This window comes from Festucalex cinctus, chromosome 1 (genome assembly GCF_051991245.1).
Source record: "Festucalex cinctus isolate MCC-2025b chromosome 1, RoL_Fcin_1.0, whole genome shotgun sequence".
Classification (NCBI taxonomy): Eukaryota; Metazoa; Chordata; class Actinopteri; order Syngnathiformes; family Syngnathidae; genus Festucalex; species Festucalex cinctus.
The window spans coordinates 17,610,836-17,636,050 of record NC_135411.1 but is presented as its reverse complement, the minus strand read 5'-3'; the positions used below and the strand labels follow the sequence as shown (position 1 = coordinate 17,636,050).

The following is a 25,215-nucleotide window of genomic DNA, read 5'->3' as shown; positions in this document are numbered from 1 at the left end:
AGTTGTTTAACCATCCAGCCAATCGCAAAGCGGGGGTGGCAGGGGGCGTGTCGCAAACGGGGCCGGGCGAATTTATCGGCTGCATGACGTCACTCCCGCGGCAACTTGACAGCATGCACGGATTTTTTTTTCACTCAGTCAAGTTTGTGAGTGAGTGAGTGAGTGAGTGAGTGAGTGAGTGAGTGAGTGAGTGAGTGAGTGAATAAAAAAAATAATAAATCTGTGCGTGCTGTCAAGTCATACAGCCGACAAATTCGCACGGCTCCGTCTGCCGACAGTGAGTGACACCCCCACACCCCCCCTGCTCTGTGATTGGCTGGAGGGTTAAACAACTGTCTGTCCACAGAAACGTCCCGCTGTTGACAAAACTAACACGAAATGGCCAAATACAGGCTGGGGGGGTTGGGAGTTTAGGGAAAAAAAAATCACCACCACACATTAACAGAAGCCCAGTGGTGTCATTGAGAAGGAATTCATTGCTATACATCCTGTTTTTATAAAGTGCATTTTTCTGAGTGAAAACAGAAGACACCGCCTTTAATTATAATTAAGCAATTATAAATTAATTACATGTATATGTAAAACTGTTATTTCCAATATTCCAACCACGTAATTAGGTGAACAAATAATGCATTTAAACTAACCGTATTTAGTGGAAAAACAGCTACATTAGTACAACAAATAATGTAAATGCTTTGTAGACCGGATTAAAGAACAGAGCATGCCATGCGTGTGAATTTATGTGCTAAACGCATTATGTAAAGAACCCATGACTAGTTTGGGTATTGATAAATTGATAATGAGGAAAATGGTGCTGATTTCACTTCGTTTCATCATTCTTTCCTTTGATCCTTCCTCTGGTCTCCTGACAACTTCAGCAATCACTACAAGTATTGCACGCTGTAATATCACGATATATTGCCAAATCGATTTTTCTTAACACCCTTAGTTTTTATCCATCTCCGAGGGCGGCCATTTTGCCACTTGCCGTCCACTGAAAATGACATCAGCGTCCAAGGGCTAAGGTAACGACCAATCATGGCTCATCTTACGAACGTCACATGAAGGTGAGCCCTGATTGGATGTCACTTCAGCCCTATGACGTCATTTTAAGATGACAAAGTGGACCAGTTAAGAAAAAATCTTCACAAATATTAGATATTTTGATTATAATATGCTATACAATAACTATGTTTCAATCCATTACATTGTTTATGTGGGCTAAGTAAGCAAGTAAGAGAGGAACTGACGTAGCAGCAGGAGGAGGAGCAACGGCAGGAGCAACGCCAGCCAACCCATCGGGCCGAGCGAGGCCGACCACGGCTTGGTCTGGCAGGCGCCGTTCCTGCACTGGCAGATCCGGACGTTCACCGTCTGGATTTTTCCGTTGCCCTGCAGATCCTTCACCTCCACGGGAACTTTGTGTATCTTCAGGGGAAGGTCCTTGACCTGGCGCAGCGTCGCTGCAGTGTCTACGAGGGAAGCAGACAGTCAGTCCGTTTAGGGCATGACGGAAAGTACGGATGAACCATCCAGGAAGCAAAGCCAGCACTGACCGTTGAATCTGGTCACAGACCATTTGCCTTCATCGTTATCTGGCAGAGTAAAGGTGAAGGGGCCTTTAAAGGGCGGATCGTCCGCATCTTCGGCCACAAGCAGCACGGACCCGAGTTCCCCTTCCTTCTCGCACACCACCCTCTCACCAGGCGGGAGGATCATTGGCACGTTGTCATTCACGTCTTCCACCTGAATTATCACCGTTCCCGTGCCGGTCTTGGCAGCTGAAACATAAACCAAAGAAATTGGAGTGATACTAAAGATCATCCTCGTTGATCTGGAATGGTTCATTTCGAACAAACGATTAAGCCAGCTTTTACTGTGAGTCACTTGTAAATCAGGTCAGACCAAGCCACGACGGGTGTAGCTCAGGCAGATACTGCCGAGGAGAGGGCGGAGTCGATGCGCATCATCACTTCGGCCAGCGACAACGCAGACAAAATGAGCAGAGTGCAAACGTCGTCTGCTGTGACTTAACATGGAGATAGATGCCGTCCCATAATGCACTTGCCTGACAGTGATTATTTGCCACATTTCATTACAAGCAATTTAGGGAGGCAAACAATAGACGTTTAAGGTGTTGCACTATTTTGTGTATTGGGAAAGATCAATTAGAGCTGTTGAAATAAATGAATGAATTGTGAATTTCAACACTTTATTAGAAAATGGCAAATTTTGCAAATAGTCATAATTGTTGGACATGTGCAGTTGAAAAGTCTTGATTAAGCCAAATGAAGTAGTGCTGTCACTATCAAATATTTTTAGAATTGATTAATCTATCGATTATTTAATCAACTAATCGGATTCATTTTAATTTTGCAGTAAAGTATATTACAAAAGCATTTTTTCCCTGATTACCGGTACTGTTTATTTATTAACCAGAGATTGATGTTTATTTCATTCTTTGTATTCGAAAAGTGCACAATAAAAAGGGGGATTGATCTTGTACTATGTTATCCTTTCGTTTTCCAAAGTAAAAACAGATGTTTGCAAATGTCTTACTTTGATTAAAAACAGAAGATAATCATAATCATCTTCTTTCATTAGGGATTTACGGAAATCAGTGAACAATTACTGTTAATATGCAGAAGTCAGAGGATTTGGACAATTTAAATTTTAAAAAATCTCTCCAAATGATTACTCAATGATTATAATAGTTGTCAATTAATTTGATTCAGTGGGTTTCAGGTTTATCTTGAAATTCACCAAAAGTTGAATATCGCTAACTTTTTATGAATACAGTAAATTCTGTACAGTAAATTTGACTCTAAACTGACGCTATTTGGTTCCACTCTAAATAGAGTAAAATTTGCACTTGGAAGAGAGTAAAATATTCAGAGTAAATTTTACTCAAAGTATTTTTTAGTGTGTATGAGAGAATTTAAAAAAATATATATATATCTGAATGATTTTTCACTCAGAAATTCTAAGTAAATTTTGCCATTTGACTAGTTTATTTAATAATACTAATTAAAAAAAAGTTACACAAGGGTTGAGGAACAAACAAACTCACGACCTTCAGCTTGGGAGACTCTACCACCTGAGCTATACCACTCCTACTGTTTGCTTACATCCAAGAGGGGATTCCAGCTGACACAAGCGAGTAGATTGGCTGTGTACCAACCTGAAGTCTTGGGTTTGTTTGTTTTTTGTTTTTTTTGTTTTGTTTTTTAACTCTGTTCCAAGTGTACATTTTACGATAATAGCACCAAATGGACTGAGTTTCGAGTCAAATTGACTCTACAGAATTGACTGTGCGAAGCGACGTACTTGCGTCGACGGCTCTCATGGTGATGTTGTAAATGCCGTCCTTGACAAAGTGAGACTCTCTATCGATTGTGTTTGCCACCCTCAACTCTCCCGTGTTCCGATCCACATTGATCCAGGCGGCAGGGTCCGTGACCTTGTAATATCTGCAAGATGGGCAAAAAATAAAAATAAAAAAATCCTCGTCAGTCTCACATTGTTTAGCAAGTACCGTCAAGTGCGCCGCTTACTTGATGCCATCGCTGCTCTTGGTTTCCGGATCGATGGCTTTGTAAGTTCCAATGGTTGTGCCGTTTGGCGTGTTCTCTTTGACGGTGAAGCGAATGGTCGGCGCCATGAATTCGGGGCCTTCGTCAAGGTCGCCGACCGTCAAGTCCACGGGGACGATCTCCCACTGGGCCGTGGTGCCGGTCAGTTCGGCTTCGTTGCGAGCCATGACTTCCAGCCTCATTTTTTGGGCCTTCTCGAAATTTAATGGCTGGAAAGACGAAACCAATCTTTACTTGAAGATCACTACAACTCCTCGTTGCTCCAAAAATGAAAATCAACTCACCTTTGAGACGTACAGAAGCCCGTCATTTGTCTTGGGGTCCGTCTCTATCCGGAAATTTCCGTTTTCATTTCCCTTAGTGATAATGAATTTAGATTTCCAGTTGGCTGTGTCTTTTAAATCCTTATCTTCAACAGGAAGTCGGAGAATAAGTTTGTTGATTTCATTCTCATTTGCGGTGGCTTGATACTGCAAGATGTAAAAAAATAAATAATAATGGGTTAATTAATAATGGAAAGAATGGAAGCTGATATGAAACCAGCTCCATATTTTCCACCATTTTAAAGGGATACTTGACTCATTGAGACATTTTCAGCAGTAAAACATTAATATTTTGTCTATAATTAATGTGGTAACTTCATAATTTTTCATGTAATATTAACTCATTCACTCCCAGCCATTTTCACAGAAACCATCCCCTTCGCTCCTGGCTCTTTTACTGGATTTGGACTGATTTTGCAAGGCCCACAGAATATTGTGTTCTATTGCTATCTTCAACACTTGAGTGACTTTTTTTTTTTTTTTTTTAAACTCTCTTCGAAGTGTACATTTCGGTATCGGCCCTGAAAAAAAAACATATCGGTCTATCTCTATTATCAAATTCATTCTGCACAAAATATTAACTTTTCACTGCTAAAAATTGTTCAATACTTTCCCCCACATGCTAGACTACTAAAAGGCTGTTATAATTCCTGAATCAATTACCAATTTCTTTGTGAAGGTCGGCGGGTTGTCGTTGATGTCACCCAGGGTGATGGTTGCCGTGCCCGTGGTGAACAAACCGTTGGCCGCGCCGTCCATATCTTTGATTTGCACGATCACGTTATACTTGTCTTTAATCTGATGAGGGAAGATTCCATATTCATCATACATGCTCGAAGTAAATTGAGTCCAAATTGAGTCGTGCACTCCACCGGTCCTCACCTCTCTGTCTAATGTGCCGGTAGCCGTGGTGAAGACGCCTGTCGTTGGGTTGATGGCAAATTTGTCCAATTCGCTCAGAAGGGAATAGCGGATCTTCACGTGATCGGTGCCTTGCTGGTCCCTGTCGGTGGCGTTCACATTCCCCATTATTGTCCCTATGATGTCAAATGATGATCATGTTATAGGGTGTTGTCGACACATAGCAATGAAAAAGCCACAGTGGCGTGTGTCATGTTCCTCACCCGCTTTGCTTTTTTCTAGCACAGAAAATTGCATTTGGCCGGAGAACTGTGGTGCATTGTCATTCTGATCGTCCACGTACACGAAGATGCCCAAAGGATCGTCAGTTTCCTGCCGCGTTGTACTGTCGAAAACCTGGGCTATTAACTGTGAAGAAGAAGGTCCAACTGAAACAATTGTTTGGTTGTGCTAGCCAAAGTTCCAAACTCATTCATATATAATAATAGTCTGTTCCAAAACAAATGTGACAGGAGGGGAAGTCGACAGTAATATGTTGTATGCGCTCCCACTAGTCTAAACACAACATTGTCATTAATATTGTGTTTGTGGATTATGAATTAAGCAGCAAAATTTCAGGGGGCGGCCATTTTGCCACTTGCTGTCAACTGAAGATGACGTCACAGTTGCTCAGGGCTTCGACGACCTTTTTCTGAGTTTGGTCATGTGACGTTCGCAAGCTGAGCCGTGATTGGTCATTACCTGAGCCCTGGGAAAATGTGATGTCATTTTCTGTCGACACGGGGCAAAATGGGCGCCCCCTGAGATGCATAAAACCGGGTGGATTTTAGGGATGTAATGATATCTGAACATCACGTTACGATATTATCACGATATGAAGGTCACGATACGATAATTATCACAATATTGTGGGGGGATTGCCGATATTTAAAAAAGATCACAATATTTCAAAATATTTAAAAAGAGCTCATTCTAAAAAAAGCACAATATTGTGCTTTTGTACATAACAGCAATGCATATAAAACACCTACAATCTCTAATAACAATATTGATACACTTACTTCCTAATGCAAGCACACATTGATCGCTTCACAAGCAAATTGGGTTCCCCTTCATCTGTCAATTAGCATAGATTTTAAACATAGAAGGCCAAAACATCCCTAATGAAAATTACATTGCACTAATAAACTAGCCACTACAGGGTGCTAGAACGGCACAAATGGAAATCAACCTGACTTTTTTAACAGATGTGTTCCTTTTAAATATTGTGAACATGACGACGACGATATTGTGACAGTTTTAATATCATGATATTGCCTTTATCGTAACATCCCTATATCCCTAGTGGATTTTGTGGCTTAACTCATATTCCACAAATGTAATATTCATCAGACTGTCAGTTCAGACAAGTGAGGTCAAATATAACGAATTTCTTTGGGGGGGTTGACTTCCTCTTTATTTCATATACCATAAAAGCAATATTACTCGGAATACCGTGTTTAGACTAGTGGGGGCGCATGGGACATATTATTGTAAAGAAAATGTTTTTACTTGACTTCCACTTTAAAATTACAACTTGTCTGGATGTTTTTCCTAAAAATATGTATGCATGGAACATTTAGGCTTTTAAACAATTTGGTTTTATCCTAAAAGAAATGCAACTTTATCCGCCTAGGAGTATGACTTTTACTTTTTAAAAAGTACATTTTTTTTTTTTTTTTTTGTCTGGCCCCGATTCGCCTTTGTAGTACAACATAAGTCTGGTGGTTTAAATTAGATCAGTTTCAGTAGACTTTCACATCAAGATCTTTGAAAATGTCTCCATCTTTGGCTGCATAATCCTCAATTCATAATCCTCAAACACAATATTCATTAGATTATCGTGTTTATAGACTAGTGGGGCTGCATAGAGCATATCATTGAAAAAAAAACGTTTTAGGTTGACCTCCCGTTTAAACACAAAGTTTAATGTTGGTTTAATGAGAAGACATTTTGTGTGTTGAAATGCTCAAACACAAACAAGCGTGTATAATTTTGTTTATGAAGATTCAATAAAAATTCAGGCAAAAAGTATTTTGTTGTGAAATTTAAAAAAATACAAATAAAAGTTCAACATGAAGAGAATTTCATTAATTTCAAATGATGTTTTGTATATAAAATGTAGTTCAAATGAAAGACATTTTAGTTGGGAAGGATCTGAACAAGGAAAACTGCCAACTCACGGCAAACTGTGGGAACTCCTCACGATCGACTGCCTTGAGTACAGTCAACATTCCAGTTTGGCTGTTGAACCTGAACACTCCCTCTGGGTACTTGTCGTAACCGGGCCCCGTCAGAGTGTAGTACACCCGATGCACTGCTTCAGTGTCCGACACAAGCTGCGGCACAAGCACAATCATATAACTTCCGCCGAGGCAAACTGTCTGGCCATTCATGTACATTTTCAAATCAAGTCACACTTTTTGGCAACATTAGAAACAAAACGGAGATTCAGAATTTGATTCACGCATATATCAGGTAAATGTCCTGTAAATATTATATTCTGTTGTACTGTGTTGTAAATGAACCCCATGGCAGCTCATTCCAAACCTGAATACCCGTTTTATTAACATATGGAGTACAACATAATTACATCATGTTACTCTGTTATATTATGTAATTGTCGTAATTGTGTGTGTGTAAAGCTTATAAATGAAAGCGCTTCCCTTTTTATCTCATGGCTGTTGGGACAATCTTTTTTTATTTTACAGTTGTTGGCACACACCCACACACACACGCATACACACCCGTACATGTGTACATTATGTGTGAGTCACTTGCTGTTAAAATAATTGTCCCAAGTGGCCATGAGGAATGGGGAACCGTTTTATGGCACTAATGTGTTACATAAGAAATGTAATCATGTGCGTTGTTTATCGCTCATTTTGTCCACATAAACATTATCAGAATTTACAAAGACAACATGGCTGACTTGAATGTGTCTGTGGGGGAGGGGGTGCAGTTTACCAATACTGTTTATTTAGGGTAGTGTGGCGGATTATGGTGTATTATACACAAACAAATGACAAAGAACACATCAAATTGGATTACTACAATAAGCCGACATTATGTGCCTAGTTAGGATCAATAAGCAATATTTTACTTATTATTATTGATTGTGTATATTGGATGGTATCATGGCTAAAATGCTTGGTGTGTGATGCGTGTTTAAATACATTACCCTTTCAATGTCTCTTGGGTAGGGGCCGGGGTCATTCTCCAGGATATTGAAGGGTGGGGGGCTCCAGCGTCTTTTGTACCGTCTCAGCACCTCATTGGGCTTCACACATTCACAATACAGTCAGTTAATATTTCAGTCAATTATAGTGGTAGGAACTAATTCAAAATGGATACTTTGTCATTGTGCTTAAATAGATTTTTCAAGTAGAGTATTTATTTTCTGGCAATTTGTTGCTCTTACTCATAACATTTGAGAACAGAGATCTGGATTTTTTACTCCTTACTTAAAACTGTTCTTTTTTTTTTGTTTGTTTACCTTAAACAGAGAATTAACATCAACTGCAGTTGATATTTTTGATTGATTGATTGATTGATTGATTGATTATCAACTTGGAGCCTAAAGTCAGAAAGGACAGCAACAGCATGGCGGAACACAGACAAGCTAGCATTAATAAGTTACAGAAACATTTTTTCTGATATTTCCGCAATGCAGATGCTTCTTTTACATGGTGTAAGCAAACAGTGTATTATATTACTTTTGCCTGTGACTAGCATACAAACCAGGCAGATTATTATAGTAGTCATCGCATTTTGAAATCAAAATAATCCTCACAAATCAAATGTCAACAAAGTCCAATGCTTTTCAATGAGCGGAGAGCTTCCTTACACCGAGTTGAGCGCCATTTTGACTTGTGACGTAAGATTGGAATTGTCAATCCACAGCCTAATTTAGAATAATTTTTTGTTGTTGTCGGCTACAAGAATGATACATGGCTAATGTGTTGCCTGGCTTTCAAATGTTTTCAGTTTAATCTGTAATAAATAAATAAATCACAGATAATTTAAGTAGTATAATATAAGTAGTAGTAGTGCAGTAGTAGTAGTGTAATATACCATAAGTAGTCATCATGAGCTAATTTAGCATTTTTGTGAGTCATTTAGCAATAGTGCAATGGGAACATGTTTTGACAATCAGTCTAGCCAATATGCTAGCTAGTGCTCAAACATGTTCCCTGTTCTCTCTCTCTCTCTCTCTCTCTCTCTCTCTCTCTCTCTCTCTCTCTCTCTCTCTCTCTCTCTCTCTCTCTCTCTCTCTCTCTCTCTCTCTCTCTCCCCTTGTCAGTATGAACACCACGTCATTTAATTCAAGAAGAAAATTTGTGTACTTTATTTCATGGTGACAAGTTATTGACAGTAAAATGTCCCTTTTTTATTTGGAGTATTTCAGGGTATATCTATTTTTACTAAAAGTACTTGTAGCCTACTACTTTTACTCAAATATATGTGTACTATTGCAAGTGTGAAAGGTATCTTGCTTCTCTACCTGTCTGCTCATTTGGGCGCTGGCGATGAGGTTGACGTCCATCTGCATCTGCGGCCCGTCGCTGTGTTGAGCCCACACGGAGAAAGTTCTGCCTTTGGACGACACCTCGACGCTCTTTGTGGCCGTTACCGAACCGTTGGGCCAAACGGCGAAAGCACGGTCGTTGGAAGTGACGCTCTCGCAGCTCGCCACATTGACTAAAACACGGAAGAACAACGGTGAGTGATTTTTTTAAATTTATTTTTCTCCCCCTGCATAAATACAGGGCCTATTAGTTTATGAATTGAAAAGAAATACCTCTCGTTATCTCGTATCCTGCCGGGATACTTTGCGGTACCGGGACGTAAAGGAAGCTCGGGACGAAGCACGACTCGACTCCGGCCAGGATCTAAAGTTACATAGCGTTTAGTGTCAAATATCACACTCGACTCGAATGTTCCTCTTTGTCCATAAAAACACATATGTTGGACTCACCAGCGCCAGGCACACGTTGAAAATGACAGCGTTCGCCATCTTTTTTGGACACGAATTTGCACTTTGCCCCGAGCAGAAAGCAGTCCTCTCGCAGCAGGCAAAATTGAGGAAAAAGTTTTATGCGATCAGGTGTTGATTTGGGAGCAGTATTCGCGGAGAAGAAAGGAATCCTGCTGCTTCCCCTACGCCTCCATGGCACCTTTTGCGCTTGTTCTCTCTCTCTCGTTGCTGGCGATGTGTCAATAATCCGGACACACCTTGAACGCCCCACCCAAAGGCTGAGCCTCCCCAGCAGGCTCTGCAACAGGGAGGAGGACCTGAGTGCACCAAACACTCCTGAAAACACTTCCAAACTTTACAGATTTTAATTTCCTCCAGCAGGAGGAGCCGTTTCCCCAATACGTTTATTTCATTTATTTATTAGACTAATTTGGGATTTTTATTCATAGGATGTTTTCATAATACTTTAATACATATAATGGCTTGTCAAGGTTTATGTCAGCACAAAGCAGCACCTTATATCAATATTACACTAATGATGCTGTAAAAGTTGTGCATGCCTCCAAGGGAAAGCATGCAAGTGCTGTGTGCACCTACTCTTGACACAATTGTCTCGCCTTCTTGTTTTTCTAGTGTATCCGGTCTGTGGAAGCTCTCCCAAGTCTGCACAGATGAATGACCTCTGCATGCCCCTCCTCTTTCCTTAACACAGCCTAGGCTCCTTGCTTAGAGCTGCAGGAATGTGCACTAAATGAAGCCTGGCAAGGAGGGGGAGGCTGTCCTCCCACTCACTATCTCAAAAAAGTGTTTGCAAAGAAGAGAGAGGGGGAAAGCGGTCACCAGCCAATGTCCTCGAGTGTGAACTTTGCAGAGAGAGAAAGTGAGAAATAAAGTAGAAATGAAATCAGACTTTATGCGCAGACAGGAAAGGTGAGAAAAATATCAGGAAGATTGCAGTGAGTGAGTCATGGGCGTGGACGCAAGTAAACCGCCCAGGGCTGGGAGCCATAACAGTAAACACAAAACAGACTCAGCAAATAGTGCTGTCACTCCCAGAAAGATAGTGACTTATTATGAGCCACGGTCAAGCTGGGATGTGTGCGTGGCCACACGCAGTTTTCAACCCCCTCTCCCAACACCAGTCATTGAACTCTTCACTTTCAGTGATAAACCAAAAATTAGTCATTTTTGCTGTGAATTTCAGTGTTTCAGTAATGTGGAACTTGTGAGAAACTGTAAGAACGATGTACAAAGGAGGCTTCTTGGCAGTTTGTAATCATTTGCATGTTGTACTCCCGAGGGCACAAACTTTGTTAAATAAAATTAAAACATGGATAGAAGTGTGTGTATATATACAGTGCTGCTAAAAGCTTTGTGAACCTCTTGAGCTTTTTCGTTTTTTTTCAATTGTTTCAACCTGATTTTGTTGTTCAATCTGAACCATTACATTTTATATGAAATGGCAGGGCTAGGTTTATCAATTCAATGCGTTGTTCTTCTTTTTTTAATCAATTGTGTAGTCAAAAATAAATTAAAAAGATTTTTTGGTCAATTCATGTCAGGGGTTAGGGTTAGGGTTGTGCATGCTTCAACAGAAGCAGAAAGAAAGAATGAAATCGACAAGGCTTTCGTGGAAGGCTTGCTCGGTAGAAGGCTCTGCTCACAAAAAAGATCAATGTTTGTCCATCTCAACTTTGCCAGAGAGCACCTGGACAAACCGGAAGCCTTTTGAAAGTCCCTTCTGTGGACAGATGAGTCCAAAATGGAACTGTTTGGTCACAACTAAAACAGTCATGTTTGGTGAAAATTCAACACTGCATAGCAGCAAAAGAACCTTCATCCTACAGTGAAGCATGGTGGGGAGAATGTGAAGTTCTGGGATGGCTTTTCATCCTCAGAACCTGGACAACTCCACATAGTCTAGGAAATCATGAATTCAGAGGAATATTGTGAAATCCTGGAACATAACCTGAAGCCGTCCTTTGTGAAGTTAAAGCTTGGCAGAAGATTGATCATGCAACATGATAATAAGCCAAAGCATTCCAGCAATACAACCAAGAAATGGCTGAAGAACAACAAGATCCATGTTCTGGATGTGGCCAGTCAAAATTCTGACTTAAATTCTTTCAAAATGCTGACCTGAAGCGGGCAGTTTGTGCTAGAGGGCCATCCAACCTCTCAATTGGCTGCATTTTGCCAGGAAGAGTGGCAAAAATTCCCCAAACTAGATGTGAAAGACTGAAAAGTCACTAAAAAAAAAAAACGTTATCATTGCAGAAGCAGGTCCAATGTCCTATTAAGTGAGAGGTTCACATACTTTTGCACCCATGAAATCGGAGTTTTTCTTAAATCAACAACTTTTGTTCAATAATGAATGTCAATGTTTTCATTCTTTTTGTTCAAGTCCATTATTTTCAATGTCAACATTGTAGATTGGGGTATAACTAAACATTTAACAAAGTTATTTTAATATTTTTTACGAAAAGCTGACCATCCTTGCAGGGTTCACAAACTTTTGAGCAGCACTGTATATATATATTTTTAAAAATCTCGAGTGTCTGTGGTGAGAAAATGTGTCACAACTTTAAGATTAAGGATTTGAATGGTGGCAATGAAAATAGAGCCCTTTGTGTTTGCTTGTTTTTGCATCTTAATACTTTACTAACACAGATGAACATATTTTTACTCAAGAAATGCAGTGAGGAAGGTTCTTAGCCTAAAAACTGCAAAACTCGTCTCACTCAAGCATCTCATTACAGAGCTTTCAACCTGGGTTTCAGTTTAATCGAAGCATCTGTACCTAAACAATCAGCACGTGTCCAAACTGAACGCACCTTCAGCGCCATTGTGCTTTTAATCTCATCACAAAGGTCACATCAATGTCACAAGATTGTACGCGTGTGGCTGAATGGACTGTCGACCTACGAGGTGCACCTTATGTAACGTTCTCTCTGGGCGTGTGCGTAGCATAGTGGCGACTCCAGTGGGTGCGTCACGTGCGTTTTGGTAGTGCTTCCGGCGAGACACGTTGCCTGGCAAACACACGCCCTGATATTTAGCTTTGTGATAATGAGATAAAAGATTTGAGTGAAATTCATGGGAACACTCGTGGCAGACTTTTTATTGATTGTACTGTAAAGTCAAGGGCACTATGACCTTATGATATCATTTGTGTTAGTCGCTAGCATAGATGCTATTGTTATTATTCATAGTTATGTACAAAGATTGTACAAACTGCCACACACTAAAACGATTAGACAACGTGGCAAGTTAGGTGTATCTATATTTTAGTTAGAGTAACAGTATGTAACTAAAAAATACTTTTAAAATAAATAGACCCTTCAAAATAATGTTGATGGTACATTAGCCTGTTGTAAGGGAGAATAGCATCTTCTCATTCTTTTTATACATTCTATAATATTGGTAAGCCAAACTCTGATGTGGCGTTAGTGCTAGCATGGATGCTAACACCAGACATGATATAACACATGCAGTTACTGTATGTTAGCGTTTAGCATATTAGCTTGACTTAATTAGCTACTCACTACTTCTCAATCGCTTAATTGGTTTCGTCTTGTGTTGTTTGGCTTCCTCAACCACTCTTAGATCATGTATACTAATACTAATTCCTCAATCAGTATTAGTATCTGATGACATGATAATTCACCACTGTAACTCAAGTGTACATGTGACTTCCTTACTCCAAGGGGAGCCAGGGAGTTCAACGAAATTCTGTCTGCCGTGTTTGGTCCGTTGTAGAAAATAAAATCTAATGTAAAAAAAAAAAAATCTTATGGAAAAAGTGACCTTCATGCTACTTCAGTTCGCAGGGTGTTGGCCGGGATAGGCTCTAGTTTACCATGCTCAGGACTAGTGGAAGATGGGTGGATGGACAATTTTGATCAATAGTACACAAATAACTATGAATAAAAACCACCCAGATTAAAACATATGCAGAGTACTGTATAGTATATTGGCCTGCCTTGAGACTGATGTGTTCTCACATGAATGTAAAAGTTGCCCCATGGCTGTGACATTCCGTGGGAGCACACCTTTGGCACCGTGTAGCATTCCCTCTGACTTTTTAGAGTGCGTGTTTGTTTAATGCAGTCACTGGGGGAGGCGGGCAGGAACAGATAAAGAAAGAGGCGCACATTGGCTGACAGTGTTGTCTCGATGCAAAGTGCAGTTGGGGAGTGGTGGAAAGGAAGTTATCTGACATAATAACACTTTACACAGAAATCTTGTCTGTGTGTTTTTCTGGGATTGACACACCAAAAAAATTGCATCATTTACAGTTGGAGTGATACAAAAGGGAGAATCGATGGTTTTAGCGATAAAAAGGCTATGACGAGTACATGATAAAAATCCTCCCATTGTGCAAAAGGTCCATCCGTATTCAGGCGATTGTGAGACTCTCACGTTAAAAATTAGTCATTGTCTGATGTTTATACGGTGTGGATGTGTCAGCATGCGTGTCCGGCCACTTTTGTGAGTGCATGTACAGGACACAAGCGTCAGACGCACAATATTGCAACAGAGAGTGCGTAGCAATTTAGCAAATATTAATGCCTCACTCAAAAAAGTCAAAACAAGGTCAATTTAAAGCAAACAAGTTTAAATAATGTGTATTTCCTTTTCCTTCTTATTTAATTATCATTAAATAATTGATTTATTGTAAGTCAAAAATAATATTTTGTATATCACAGTCCCCCCAAAATAGTCACTTTTCAGGAGACCCCCAAAACAGCATGTTGATGTTTGTTCAAACATTAACATTACATTATCAAGCCATTTTCAACACTTTAGATTGAGCAAAAATTTGTTTAAAAATAATAATAATAATAATAATAATAATAATAACGCACGTGTTTTGGACTGACCAACAGAACAGATTTTTTTTTTTTTAAATAAATAAATATATATATTTTTTTACGAAACTCTGACTCGAAGTTTCGGCCCAATGCCATCGATATTAATTTTTATTTTTTTATTTTTTTATTATTTAAATTAAAAATTGACATATTGTTGATCTTTTAAAATAAAATAAAAACAAAAATGATTTACATACATATACTAGGGCTGTCTCAGAAAATTAGAATATTGTGATAAAGTTCTTTATTTTCTGTAATGCAATTAAATAAGCAAAAATGCCATATACTGTATCTGGATTCATTCCAAATCAACTGAAATATTGCAAGCCTTTTCTTTCTTTTTTTTTTAATATTGCTGATTATGGCTTACAGCTTAAGAAAACTCAAATATTCTATCTCAAAATATTTTGAATATTTCCTCAGACCAAGTAAAAGAAAAAAAAAAAAAAAAAGCCATAATCAGCAATATTAAAACAATAAAAGGCTTGCAATATTTCAGTTGATTTGTAATGAATCCAGAATTTATGGCTTTTTTGCTTATTTAATTGCGTTACAGAAAATAATGGACTTTATCACAATATTCTAATTTTCTGAGACAGTCCTGTATGTAGGCCAACATATAAATATTTGAACTATGCCTAATTTAGATAGATAAACTCTAAAAAGAGAATTGTTGAACCAATTTAAGATTACAAACTGAATGGTGGACCGATTTTGGATTAACATAATTCAAGTGAATGTTGAATAAAATAATAATTAATTAATCTTAATATATTCACTTTGGGTTAACTTAATTCACCAGTAAGAAGTTAATATTTTCAGTTAGTATAATTAATTTGATAACTTCAGTATTTTCCATGTACAATGAATACCTTTTAAAAATAAATGTCACTTGTCGACTGAAAATGGCACCTCAGGTGGTCAGAGCTCAGGTAACGACCAATCAGGGCTCCGTTTGCCAACGTCACATGACCAAACTATAAACCAGAAGATCTGAAGGGCAAACATCATAAAGGATTCATTAATTAGTTTAACTTGAGCAATTCCCCCTTTTAAGTTGCAGTAGTTTGTATTTCTTTAGCATCCACCCCAAAGCTGTGGTCGGTACTGCATGCAAGAAATATGTCAGCTATGCACAAAGTGGATGACCACCAGTGCACCTCCTTTCTCCGCCCGTTATCAGCAGTAGCAACGGGAGGGAGGGACCAGCGCGTCCACCCGCAGTTGCACTACATGTTCTTCCTCCTCGCCCCGCGAAGGGTCAAAGTTTGTCTGCAACAATAGGCGGAAATTAACGTCCAAAAAAGTGGAGGATTAACAAGTGGAATTTTCATCCAATCAATACAAATGGCTCCGCTGTTGAGATGCGCCGTTTTGGGTCTACTTTGCTGCTTGACGGTGAGTGTGGAGCGCTTGAAAGTAGTTCGAGATCATGGCGAGTAACGGACTTTCCTCAGGTGGGGCTTCAGGCTTTGCTTGTCAGGACAGTGCCTGAAGTGCGAGTGGAATTCATCGCGTTTGGGCCGCAAGAAAAGTCAAACGCGTGAAGCTTTCGTGTCGATGTCAGCAAGACGATTTTTGATGGCATTGTTGTGATTTTTACTTCTGCTACCAGATTGTCCTGTCTGAAAGGGGAAAGTTGAACCAGAATGACGAATTTTATAGTAAATGACACGATCTAATGAGATATAATAATAATAATAATAACAATAATAATAATAATATAATGATAACTATATTATATATATATATATATATATATATATATATATATATATATATATATATATATATATATATATTATATATATTACATATTATATTATTATATTATATTATTATTATATATTATTATTATATTCATAGTCATAAATGCATTCTATCAAACATACAGATTTTTGTGGTATATAATTGACTAGGGTAGAAAAATGACATGTTACAATATTTATTAACATTAAACTGAAATGTCAGTTATTTTAATTATAGTAGGCTATATTGTCAGTTTTTAATTATTACATTTTTAATAAAGTGAATTTATTACTTGACATAATTGGACTGCATATTTTTCAATATAGACATATATGGCTTTCAATAGTTTAGCTCTCAAAACGTTTGTTTATATGATAACTAAATCAATTTGTAATTAAATTAGTAAGTCAAATGTATTGTGTAAAAACCTTTACTTGATAGTGATAACTGTGGAAATATAAATATATTGTACACAGAATATTAATTTATTTTTTTTATTTAAATATTTGAGTCTGAGTCAAAAATCCATTTTAAAATATTATTTCTTCATGTACACAACTTTAATGAATCTACAAACGTGCACTGGTGCTCATATTATGGTACTTAAGACCGAGACTAATGAACTATGTTTATATGTGGAAAAAAAAAAAGAAATTACCATTATATATTTACATTTTATTTCATCGTAATAATATCCATGTATTTTGTTAAATTTTATTTATTTATTTATTTATTTATTTATTGGTTTATTATTTAAGTTTGAGAACAATGAAATATGTATGAACATGCAACACAACGTGAATATATTGAACTTGAAAGTCAAACAATTAAAATTTTTGTCTCTAATTAGATTATGCAAGTAGTAGATTATGTTTTTGGATTCCAATGTGATTCATCTGTAGCCAGGCATTCGACTTGATTTTGAGAAACACCACATTTGTGTACGGTTGTGACACTCTTCTCATGACATGAATTTCAATCCCACCCCCATCCCGTATCCCTTCCTTGTGCATACCTGCAGCTTGTTCCTGTTCGGGCAGAAGGAAATGGGCTGCACAGGCAGAAAAGAGATTGGATTCGTCATCCCAGGCAGCTGAAGGAGAATCACGACTACTCCGGAATAAACATTGGCAGAGTGTGTGCTCTTTCCCATATGTGTCATTAACAACATTGAGAACAGGCAAAAACAGTGTGATAGTGATATTATGACGTTGAACCAGGCTGGTCACGTCATGTCAAGTTTATTTATATAGCCCTTAATCACACAAAAGTCTCAAAGGGCTTCACCAACAACTCAAAGACTCTGTGGAAACACAATTATAAATTCCCCGCTGAACTTTTACAACTAAGAACTCCCTTTACCCAGAACTCAAAGATCCTGGGCTTGTTGGTGGAAAAGCAGTTATTGTCTGTGGTAGCTAGCTTTGTTGCTAATGTTTCTTTTCAGTCGTGCACCCAAAAAAGGATCCATCATTTGGAACAACTGGCTCACATTTGTTCATATCAATGAGAATAATCATATTCTCGAGTGTGCTATTATGGTTGTGTGTGTTTGACAAATCCCTTTTGTGTTTGTGTTCCAGATTCGCTCTGATAAAGAGAACTTCACCACGGTACTGTATTCGCTCAGGGGGCCCGGTGCTGACGAGCCTCCCATTGGCGTATTTGGGGTGGACCAAATAACTGGCTTTTTGAAAGCGTATAAAGTTTTGGACCGAGAGGAGATTGCCTTTTATGATGTAAGATCAATTACGCCTACGTACACATTAAAGCCAAACATGACACATTGTAAAGCCTGACGTTTCTTTGTTTTTGGGTTTTAGTTAAAAGGAGTGGCAAAATATGTAGACGGGACACGTGCCGAGAAGGATGTTGACATCAGAATAACTGTGATTGATGAGAATGACAATATACCCGTAATTAAAGTAGGCCAAGTGGGGTCTGTAAAGGAATCATGCGCCGCAGGTATTGGGCAACATCTGCTTGGTTACAGTTATCATAAATTATGTATATGTACAGCACTTTGTATACAGCAATGCCTGTTCTTAAAGCGCTTTATAAATAAAGTTGAGTTGAGTATATTTATTTTTTTTAACCACTGATGGTTGGTCCACAGGCACGATTGTCATGAGTGTAATCGCCACTGACGCAGATCAAGAGGGCACCATCAACTCCCAGATCTATTACAGCATCGTGGAGACGACCAGCAGTGCCGGCTTGTTTTCCATCCACTCTCAGACCGGAGATGTCTCGGTTTTGCGAAACACACTGGACAGGGAGGTGAGACACGTCACTGGAAACTCGCCAGTGGGTTTTTGGCTGACTTTGTTTCTTTTGTTACCAGCATAACGAATGACCTCAGCTCATTCAAGCCAGTATTCACAAACGGACATTAAAGAGTTAGCTGCTGAGCCCATTTCAAGTGCCTTGGTAACCAAAACTGGAGCATAAAAGCAGTGAAACAATTTTAGTGTGTGGGTAGGGGGGTAAGGCCTGGGTTCTGTTCAAGTTTTCTTTATAAGACGAAAATTTTTGCTTGTCTCCATTGCCAAGTGCTTGCTCATGTGGGGTCAACAACACTACGTCTACAAGAGTGATGGACGCTAAGGAATGGAAAAGCCATAGTCATGGGAGTGCAGACCTCCACCAAGGAAGGAATTTTCACACATTCATATTTTTTAATGGTCTCTCACCATCAGTGTATAAAAACCGTCACTCTGTCCACCATGACTGTGCTTCTGTCGTTTAATTCTGTGAAACATTTTGGATGTCCCAAAGAAACCAAACAACGGAAGGGTTAAATACTTCCTAATCTAATGGGGACAACTGGGTTTGCAGGAGGATTATTCGTGAATGTAATTTATTCTTTCAGACAAAAGATACATACAAGGTGGTCGTCAAAGCTTCGGATTTGAATGGACAAGCTGGAGGAAACATAGGAATGGGCGAAATTGAGATCAAAATCCTGGACATAAATGACAACATCCCCACTCTGGAGAAAGAATCGGTACGTCAAGACAACATGACTATCATTTTTAAACAATCCCTTCGGTGTACTTTAGCTCCAGTTGTGTACAGTATGAAGGCAGTGTGGAGGAGAACACCATCAACGTGGAAGTGCTGAGGATGCAGGCCATCGACTTGGACCTTAAATACTCGGACAACTGGCTGGCGGTCTTTCAAATCATCTCAGGAAACGAAGGAGGCTATTTTACCATCACGACCGATGCTAAGACCAACCAGGGGATCATTATGATTCAAAAGGTAAACAATTTGAAAATCATGTGAATTTTTGTCTTGTCTATGTAGACTCTCTGACTGACTGGCCACCAGTCTTTGATGTTCCCAGCTTTTCACCCAATGTCGGTCTTAGTTGGCGCTAACTCACCTGCGACCTTAACAGGATGAACGGTTAAGAAAATGGATGAATGAATGTAAATAGTAAAAACCGACCCTGTACTTGTGCTTGTCCTGCACAGGAGCTAGACTACGAGGAGATAAAGTCACTCAATTTGGCGGTGGTCGTTTCGAACAAGGCCAAGTATGATTTCGGAAGCTCCTCGACCTCCACTTCCATAATCTCCAAGTCATACTCGGTGAAGATCAATGTGGTCAATCAGAAGGAAGGCCCTCGGTTCCAGCCGTCTGTCAAAGTGGTGACCCTGTCTGAGGATCACACGTCTATCTCCATCAACACAGTCATCACCACCTACACCGCCATTGACAGCGACACGCACCAGACTGCTACCAACGTCAGGTCTGATATTTTTCTGTCCGAATGCTTTTCACACATATTAGTTAGCGTATGACTAACATTCAAAACTTGTTCTGATTCTTCAAGGTATGTTAAATACCGTGACGATGACAACTGGTTGATCGTTGATGGAAAAACTGCAGAAATTAGGCTGAATAAACTACCGGACCGAGAGTCCAAGTTTTTGATCAATGGAACGTACTACGCCCAAATCATATGCATCAGCGAGGGTGAGTTCTATACAAATAGGTTGCTTTTTTCATTCATGTTTTGAGTGGCAACACGATGAGCTAGCGATTAGCGTGAATGCCTCACAGTTCTAACCCTCCTACTTGGAGTTCCCCTGTGCTAGCTTTGTTTTTCTTAACTGAAGTCTCAAAATTGTCCGTCGGTTTTAGAAGTGTCTTCAAAGACTGCCACGGGGACCATCGCCATTCAGGTGGAAGACTTCAACGATCACTGTCCCAAAGTGACCGCCACTAGTCACACCATGTGCTACGGCGAAAATGTCATCTACGTCACGGCCGTCGATAAAGACGAGTTCCCCAATTCGTCCCCGTTTGAATATAATGTGATCTCAACAAAGAGCCAAGGGAAGTGGTCGGTGGAGCATCTCAATGGTAAGACTGAAGACACGCTTTGGCACTACAAGGTCCTAGTCTGTAGTGCTCAGCTCATTGATACAACACATTCATCATGATCGCCGAACATACATGATAACGTTAGCTTACCCTCTGATAATCTATTGTCTCTACTTTGCTGCACCAGTCTGATCTCTTGCTGCTCAGTCTTAAAACCTTCTTCTCATTCTCATCCGCTGTTGTTGTTTGTGAAGACCATTTTTATTTTTTTTTTTAGTGTTCCTTCACTGACAAACGTCTTGTCTTTGGACAACCACTACATTTTTCCCATTTTAAAACGTGTTAGCTGTCTTTGATTCCAGGGACGACTGCAATCCTGCGAGATCAAGAGCATTTGTGGCCGGGCATGTACAAAGTAGCTGTCGAGATCAAGGACCAGCAAGGAGTGTCGTGCGCTGACATTCAAATGCTCGACGTGGTTGTGTGCACGTGTGAGGAAAACACTAGAACATGTGTGGCCCACATCGAAAGGCATTCAGAATTTGGTGTTTCGGGAATTTTACTTTTGCTGTTTGGACTACTGTTGCTGCTCTGTGAGTGTGTTTCACCTTTTTTATGTTCTTCACTCATGGACTTTGGATGGACTGGACTGGATTTTATGTTCTGACCTGTTGTTGTGTTGTCTTAGTGGTGCCCCTTCTTCTGTTATTCTGCCTGTGTGGAGGAACTGCAGGAGATTTCAAAGCCATTCCGTTTGATACCAAACAACAGCTGATCTCATACCACACCGAGTGCCAAGGAGAAGACAGGGTACTTTTTTCTGGTTGGTCAACATCCACAAGAAAAGAAATCTTAATGTCTGATAAGTTTTGGCCTTTTATTCCATAGGAAGTCCCTCCCCTCCACATAACAGATGTTGAACAGGTGACTGTTTCCAAGGACATCAACACCTTAGGAGGAAAGGGCTACCTTGGGGGACTGGTTGAAGGCGATGGAAGAGTCATCTCTGGCAATGAACACTCCATCTTAACTACAGACAACGTGCACTTATACAACCAGTACCACCGATTTTCTGGCCGAGGAGGGATGAGCGGCATTGTTGGCGGGATGATGACAGGACAGGGTCACATCTCCCAGTACAGAGGCGGGGCCTTTGATGACTTGGCGGTGTCTGATCACTTCCTGGAGGAATACTATTCCAGTGTGAGTACCAGGCAAACTCAGGAAGTGCAACCTTTGTCCTCTGAGGGCCATACCAAAGATTTGACAAACCACTTAGTTGAACTCAACTCAATAAGTGATTGTTCCATTTTCTTGCAGAAGTCCAACCATGCTGCCCAGCAGTTCCAGGAGAAGGATGCCTTACTAGTCTATGACTATGAGGGCGGGGAGTCTCTGTCAGGTTCTGTGGGGTGCTGCAGCCTCCTCGAAAACGACAACGACCTCTCATTCCTCGATGACTTGGACCCAAAATTCAAAACCTTGGCTGAGATTTGCAAGGGGTCATCTCAGGTGGATGCGGGCATATGTATCCATCCAACAGCCAGACCAGTGTCTCCAGTCAGGACCTCCACTCAGAAGCATGTCCAGACTCACACTGAAACCGTTAGAGACAGGAATCGCGTCCATGTCGACACTCTCCAAACGTCCAAAGTAACGTCCGGAACGTCCACAATTGTCCAAGAGGGATCATCCACACTCTCCAAGGTGCACGTCCAAGACAACGTCGTGATTCCCAGTCAAACGCTGCTCATGCAACAACCTGCCTTGTACTACGCCACCGCGCCCATGTATGTCGTTGAGCCCCAGCCCCAGATGGTGCTTGTTGCAGGAGGCGCCCAGCAGGCAGTGGGGCAGGCGGGGCAGGTTGGGATGACACAAGGCCTGGTTCAAGTCAGTCAACAGGGAGTGGGTCAGGTTGGGATGACACAAGGCCTGGTTCAAGTCAGCGGCCTCCAAGGATCTCAGGGCATGGTGCTTGTGGATGGCCAAGTAGGGCGGGTGGCGCAAGGAACCTTACCAAGACAAGTAGTGGTGGTGGAGAATGGGTCTACAGGTGGGGGACATGGTGCACAGGTGGCCCTTGTCCAGACCGGTCAGGGATCTAGTGAGCAAGCAACCTTATCTAGACAAGTTGTGGTAGTGGAGAAGGGGTCTTCAGGCGGGGGTGCACACGTAGCCCTAGTCCAGACAGGTCGGGGATGGAGTGAGCAAGCATTGGACGTCAGGGGTCAAAGTGTGCGGGCTAAGAGTTTCTCACTGGCTTCTCAAGATTCTACAGGGTCAAAGGAGGACTTTGTCCTGAAAACCACACCCAAGTCGCAAGTCAGCCAGAGAGTTGTGCTGGAGCAGCGCAAGAAGGTCTCGGTTACAGAGAGGAATATAGACTCTTCGTCTAGAGCTTAAAGTATTGTTTGCTATCGGCCTATCCACTGGAAAAATTGCCTTCACTGTGTTCATTAATGTACCACCTGCTGGACATGTCAGTCCATGTCCTCCATTCTTGATGGTTAGAAATTAATTCACAAAATGAACATGCACACAGGCTGATACCTGTTATGCCATTGCAGTGTTCATATTGTTGGTTGTGGGTCTTGAACCGAGTTCTTACAGACCGCTATTGAAATAGTTTAGGATGATTTGGTTGAATGGACTTTTACATATTTTGTTTACTTGAGAAAACTGTAAAACTAAGCCAACGTAGGGTAGGGATAGGAATTATATGACAAAATCTTATCAAGATCAATAATTTCACAATACATTGATTAAAAACAATACATATATTGGAATAAACCATATACAAAACATCTGTAACTACTGAATATGGGGAAAATGTATAGATTTTTATTTTTTATTTTTGCACCTCAGCTAAAAGAAATCAGCTCTCTCTTATTTTAAGCTGACCAGACCGGGACAATCCTGGCTTTGAGCCTTGTGGCCCGAATACCCGCGGATTCCAACTGCCCCATTGTTTTGTCCCACTACCATTATATAGGTCTCGTCCCTGCGCTCATTTATCAAAGCCAATTGGTTGCACCATGTGCATGTCAATCACACAGCTAGTTGTCATAGCGATTCATACACTAAACCAATTAAAAAGGAATTTAACTGTTAAATTGCTAGCAGGCATGTTTTCGTCATACCAGAACTAGAGCTACTAGATAGTCCTACTAATGCTGCTGTCGGCGCTCAGACCCAATGCAAGCTGCGCTTTTCTGGCGACATTCCCAATGTTACAATGTGGGACCGGCATAAGGTAAACGGCTTCCAATAGCTGCCGGGGCCGAGCATAAAAGGTTGGATAATGATGAGTGCTTTGACTTAGTGCTGTTTAACTGTCAACCTAGATTTAGCATTAGCTAACATAACACAACCAGACTGACTAGCAATCAAATTTGTTTGAAATAGTTCCTGGTGAGAATTTATCGTACATTTGATTTTTATCTAAATTTTAGTGTCCTGATTTTTAAGTTTGAAAATCTGGTCACCCTAGTATATTTTAAAGCAAAAGTAGCTAGCTAGCTAACTGGCTAGCTAACGCATCAAATCGACACCTCCTCTTTCCTAAAATGGTAATAGTATTTATTATGAGTACAGTAATTATGATCATCTCAGTTTATCAGAGATACACTTTTTCCACGCACAGACTTCAACAATTGGTTTTAAGCTCCAGTTTCACTCAATGTACATTCTAACATAATGTTGTTTAATATTATTCCAAAAATGCCTGTACATATATGTCTACAGTACAGAGTGAATATACGGTGCTGGTGTATCGATACTTTATCCTAACAGAGAATGGGGAAATCAATATAATTTTTAAGCCAATTTACAACAGAGCAGTAAGAAGAAAATCGAAGGCTTCAGTTTTTTTGTTTTTTTTTGTTTTGTTTTTTTAAGCATTGAGGCAGAATGGCCCTTCATCAGCAGCTTGAAATAAAAACCTCTTGAGTGCCTTCATGCACTCGCAGTTCAGAATATGTTTGGTGTTATTCTGAAAAGTGACCAGTTAGTAATAGTTTAACTTTAGGCGTGCCTGGCGTTGACCTTGCAAGTATTGAGCTTTCGTTATAGTGCAACTAATCAGGGGCTGTTTATTTGGGTTCTTGCTGTAAAATAGATCTACTGAAATAACACATTCAAAGCACTTTTGCAAAAAACAAAAAAACAAAAAATGAAACACTTTTTAAATGCTGCAATTAAAACTCAATAATGAATGCAGTACATTTCGTTTTCTTTTGCACTCCATTCTAGTTTTACGAAAATGCTGTTCAAAGTTGTGTACGTGTGTGTATGTACGTGTACTATGTGTTGTAATTAATTGCTTTTCCAGGAGATGTATTCAAAGTTGTTCTCGCTTTGCTTTTGATACGCAAATATTTCGTACAAGTCCTAACATTCTGAATGTAAATATCATTTAAAGACTGCAATGTCTGTCATTTAATAAAAAGGACTATACAGTA

The 25,215-nt window shown here is 39.9% G+C and overlaps 2 protein-coding genes across 3 annotated transcripts in view; one reads left to right on the top strand and one right to left on the bottom strand.

Moving 5' to 3' along the window:
* dsc2l (desmocollin 2 like) overlaps positions 1–17,458 on the bottom strand; it is a 22,191-nt gene extending 4,733 nt beyond the window's left edge. The window contains exons 1-14 of one of the 2 annotated variants that reach the window (XM_077520201.1): positions 17,433–17,458; positions 9,795–10,092; positions 9,618–9,708; positions 9,321–9,517; positions 7,998–8,096; positions 7,000–7,155; positions 5,041–5,185; positions 4,799–4,953; positions 4,580–4,714; positions 3,878–4,063; positions 3,555–3,802; positions 3,328–3,470; positions 1,557–1,781; positions 1,251–1,472 (exon numbers count right to left, since the gene is read on the bottom strand). In XM_077520201.1, coding sequence (XP_077376327.1) covers positions 1,251–1,472; positions 1,557–1,781; positions 3,328–3,470; positions 3,555–3,802; positions 3,878–4,063; positions 4,580–4,714; positions 4,799–4,953; positions 5,041–5,185; positions 7,000–7,155; positions 7,998–8,096; positions 9,321–9,517; positions 9,618–9,708; positions 9,795–9,833 — 2,041 coding nt within the window. In that variant the 5' untranslated portion in view covers positions 9,834–10,092; positions 17,433–17,458. Of the gene's footprint in view, positions 1–1,250; positions 1,473–1,556; positions 1,782–3,327; positions 3,471–3,554; positions 3,803–3,877; positions 4,064–4,579; positions 4,715–4,798; positions 4,954–5,040; positions 5,186–6,999; positions 7,156–7,997; positions 8,097–9,320; positions 9,518–9,617; positions 9,709–9,794; positions 10,093–17,432 lie in introns of those variants that run through there. The other variant, XM_077520192.1, reaches the window with a different exon arrangement.
* Positions 15,878–25,215, top strand: LOC144018054 (desmoglein-2-like protein). The gene is made up of 14 exons (XM_077520166.1): positions 15,878–16,066; positions 17,439–17,552; positions 18,001–18,156; positions 18,241–18,382; positions 18,534–18,697; positions 19,290–19,424; positions 19,496–19,681; positions 19,897–20,174; positions 20,259–20,401; positions 20,570–20,791; positions 21,115–21,345; positions 21,441–21,562; positions 21,641–21,955; positions 22,073–25,215. The coding sequence occupies exons 1-14, from the start codon at positions 16,016–16,018 to the stop codon at positions 23,156–23,158; spliced, it is 3,345 nt and encodes a 1,114-aa protein (XP_077376292.1). The 5' UTR covers positions 15,878–16,015; the 3' UTR covers positions 23,159–25,215.

What these genes read in the sequence shown, in the direction of transcription:
- LOC144018054 (XM_077520166.1), top strand. Translation starts at nt 16,016, where the DNA reads ATGGCTCCGCTGTTGAGATGCGCCGTTTTGGGTCTACTTTGCTGCTTG. An exon ending in GTCTACTTTGCTGCTTGACG is followed by an intron (nt 16,067 to 17,438) that starts GTGAGTGTGGAG and finishes GCATACCTGCAG; the next exon opens with CTTGTTCCTGTTCGGGCAGA. An exon ending in TGGAGGAATACTATTCCAGT is followed by an intron (nt 21,956 to 22,072) that starts GTGAGTACCAGG and finishes ATTTTCTTGCAG; the next exon opens with AAGTCCAACCATGCTGCCCA.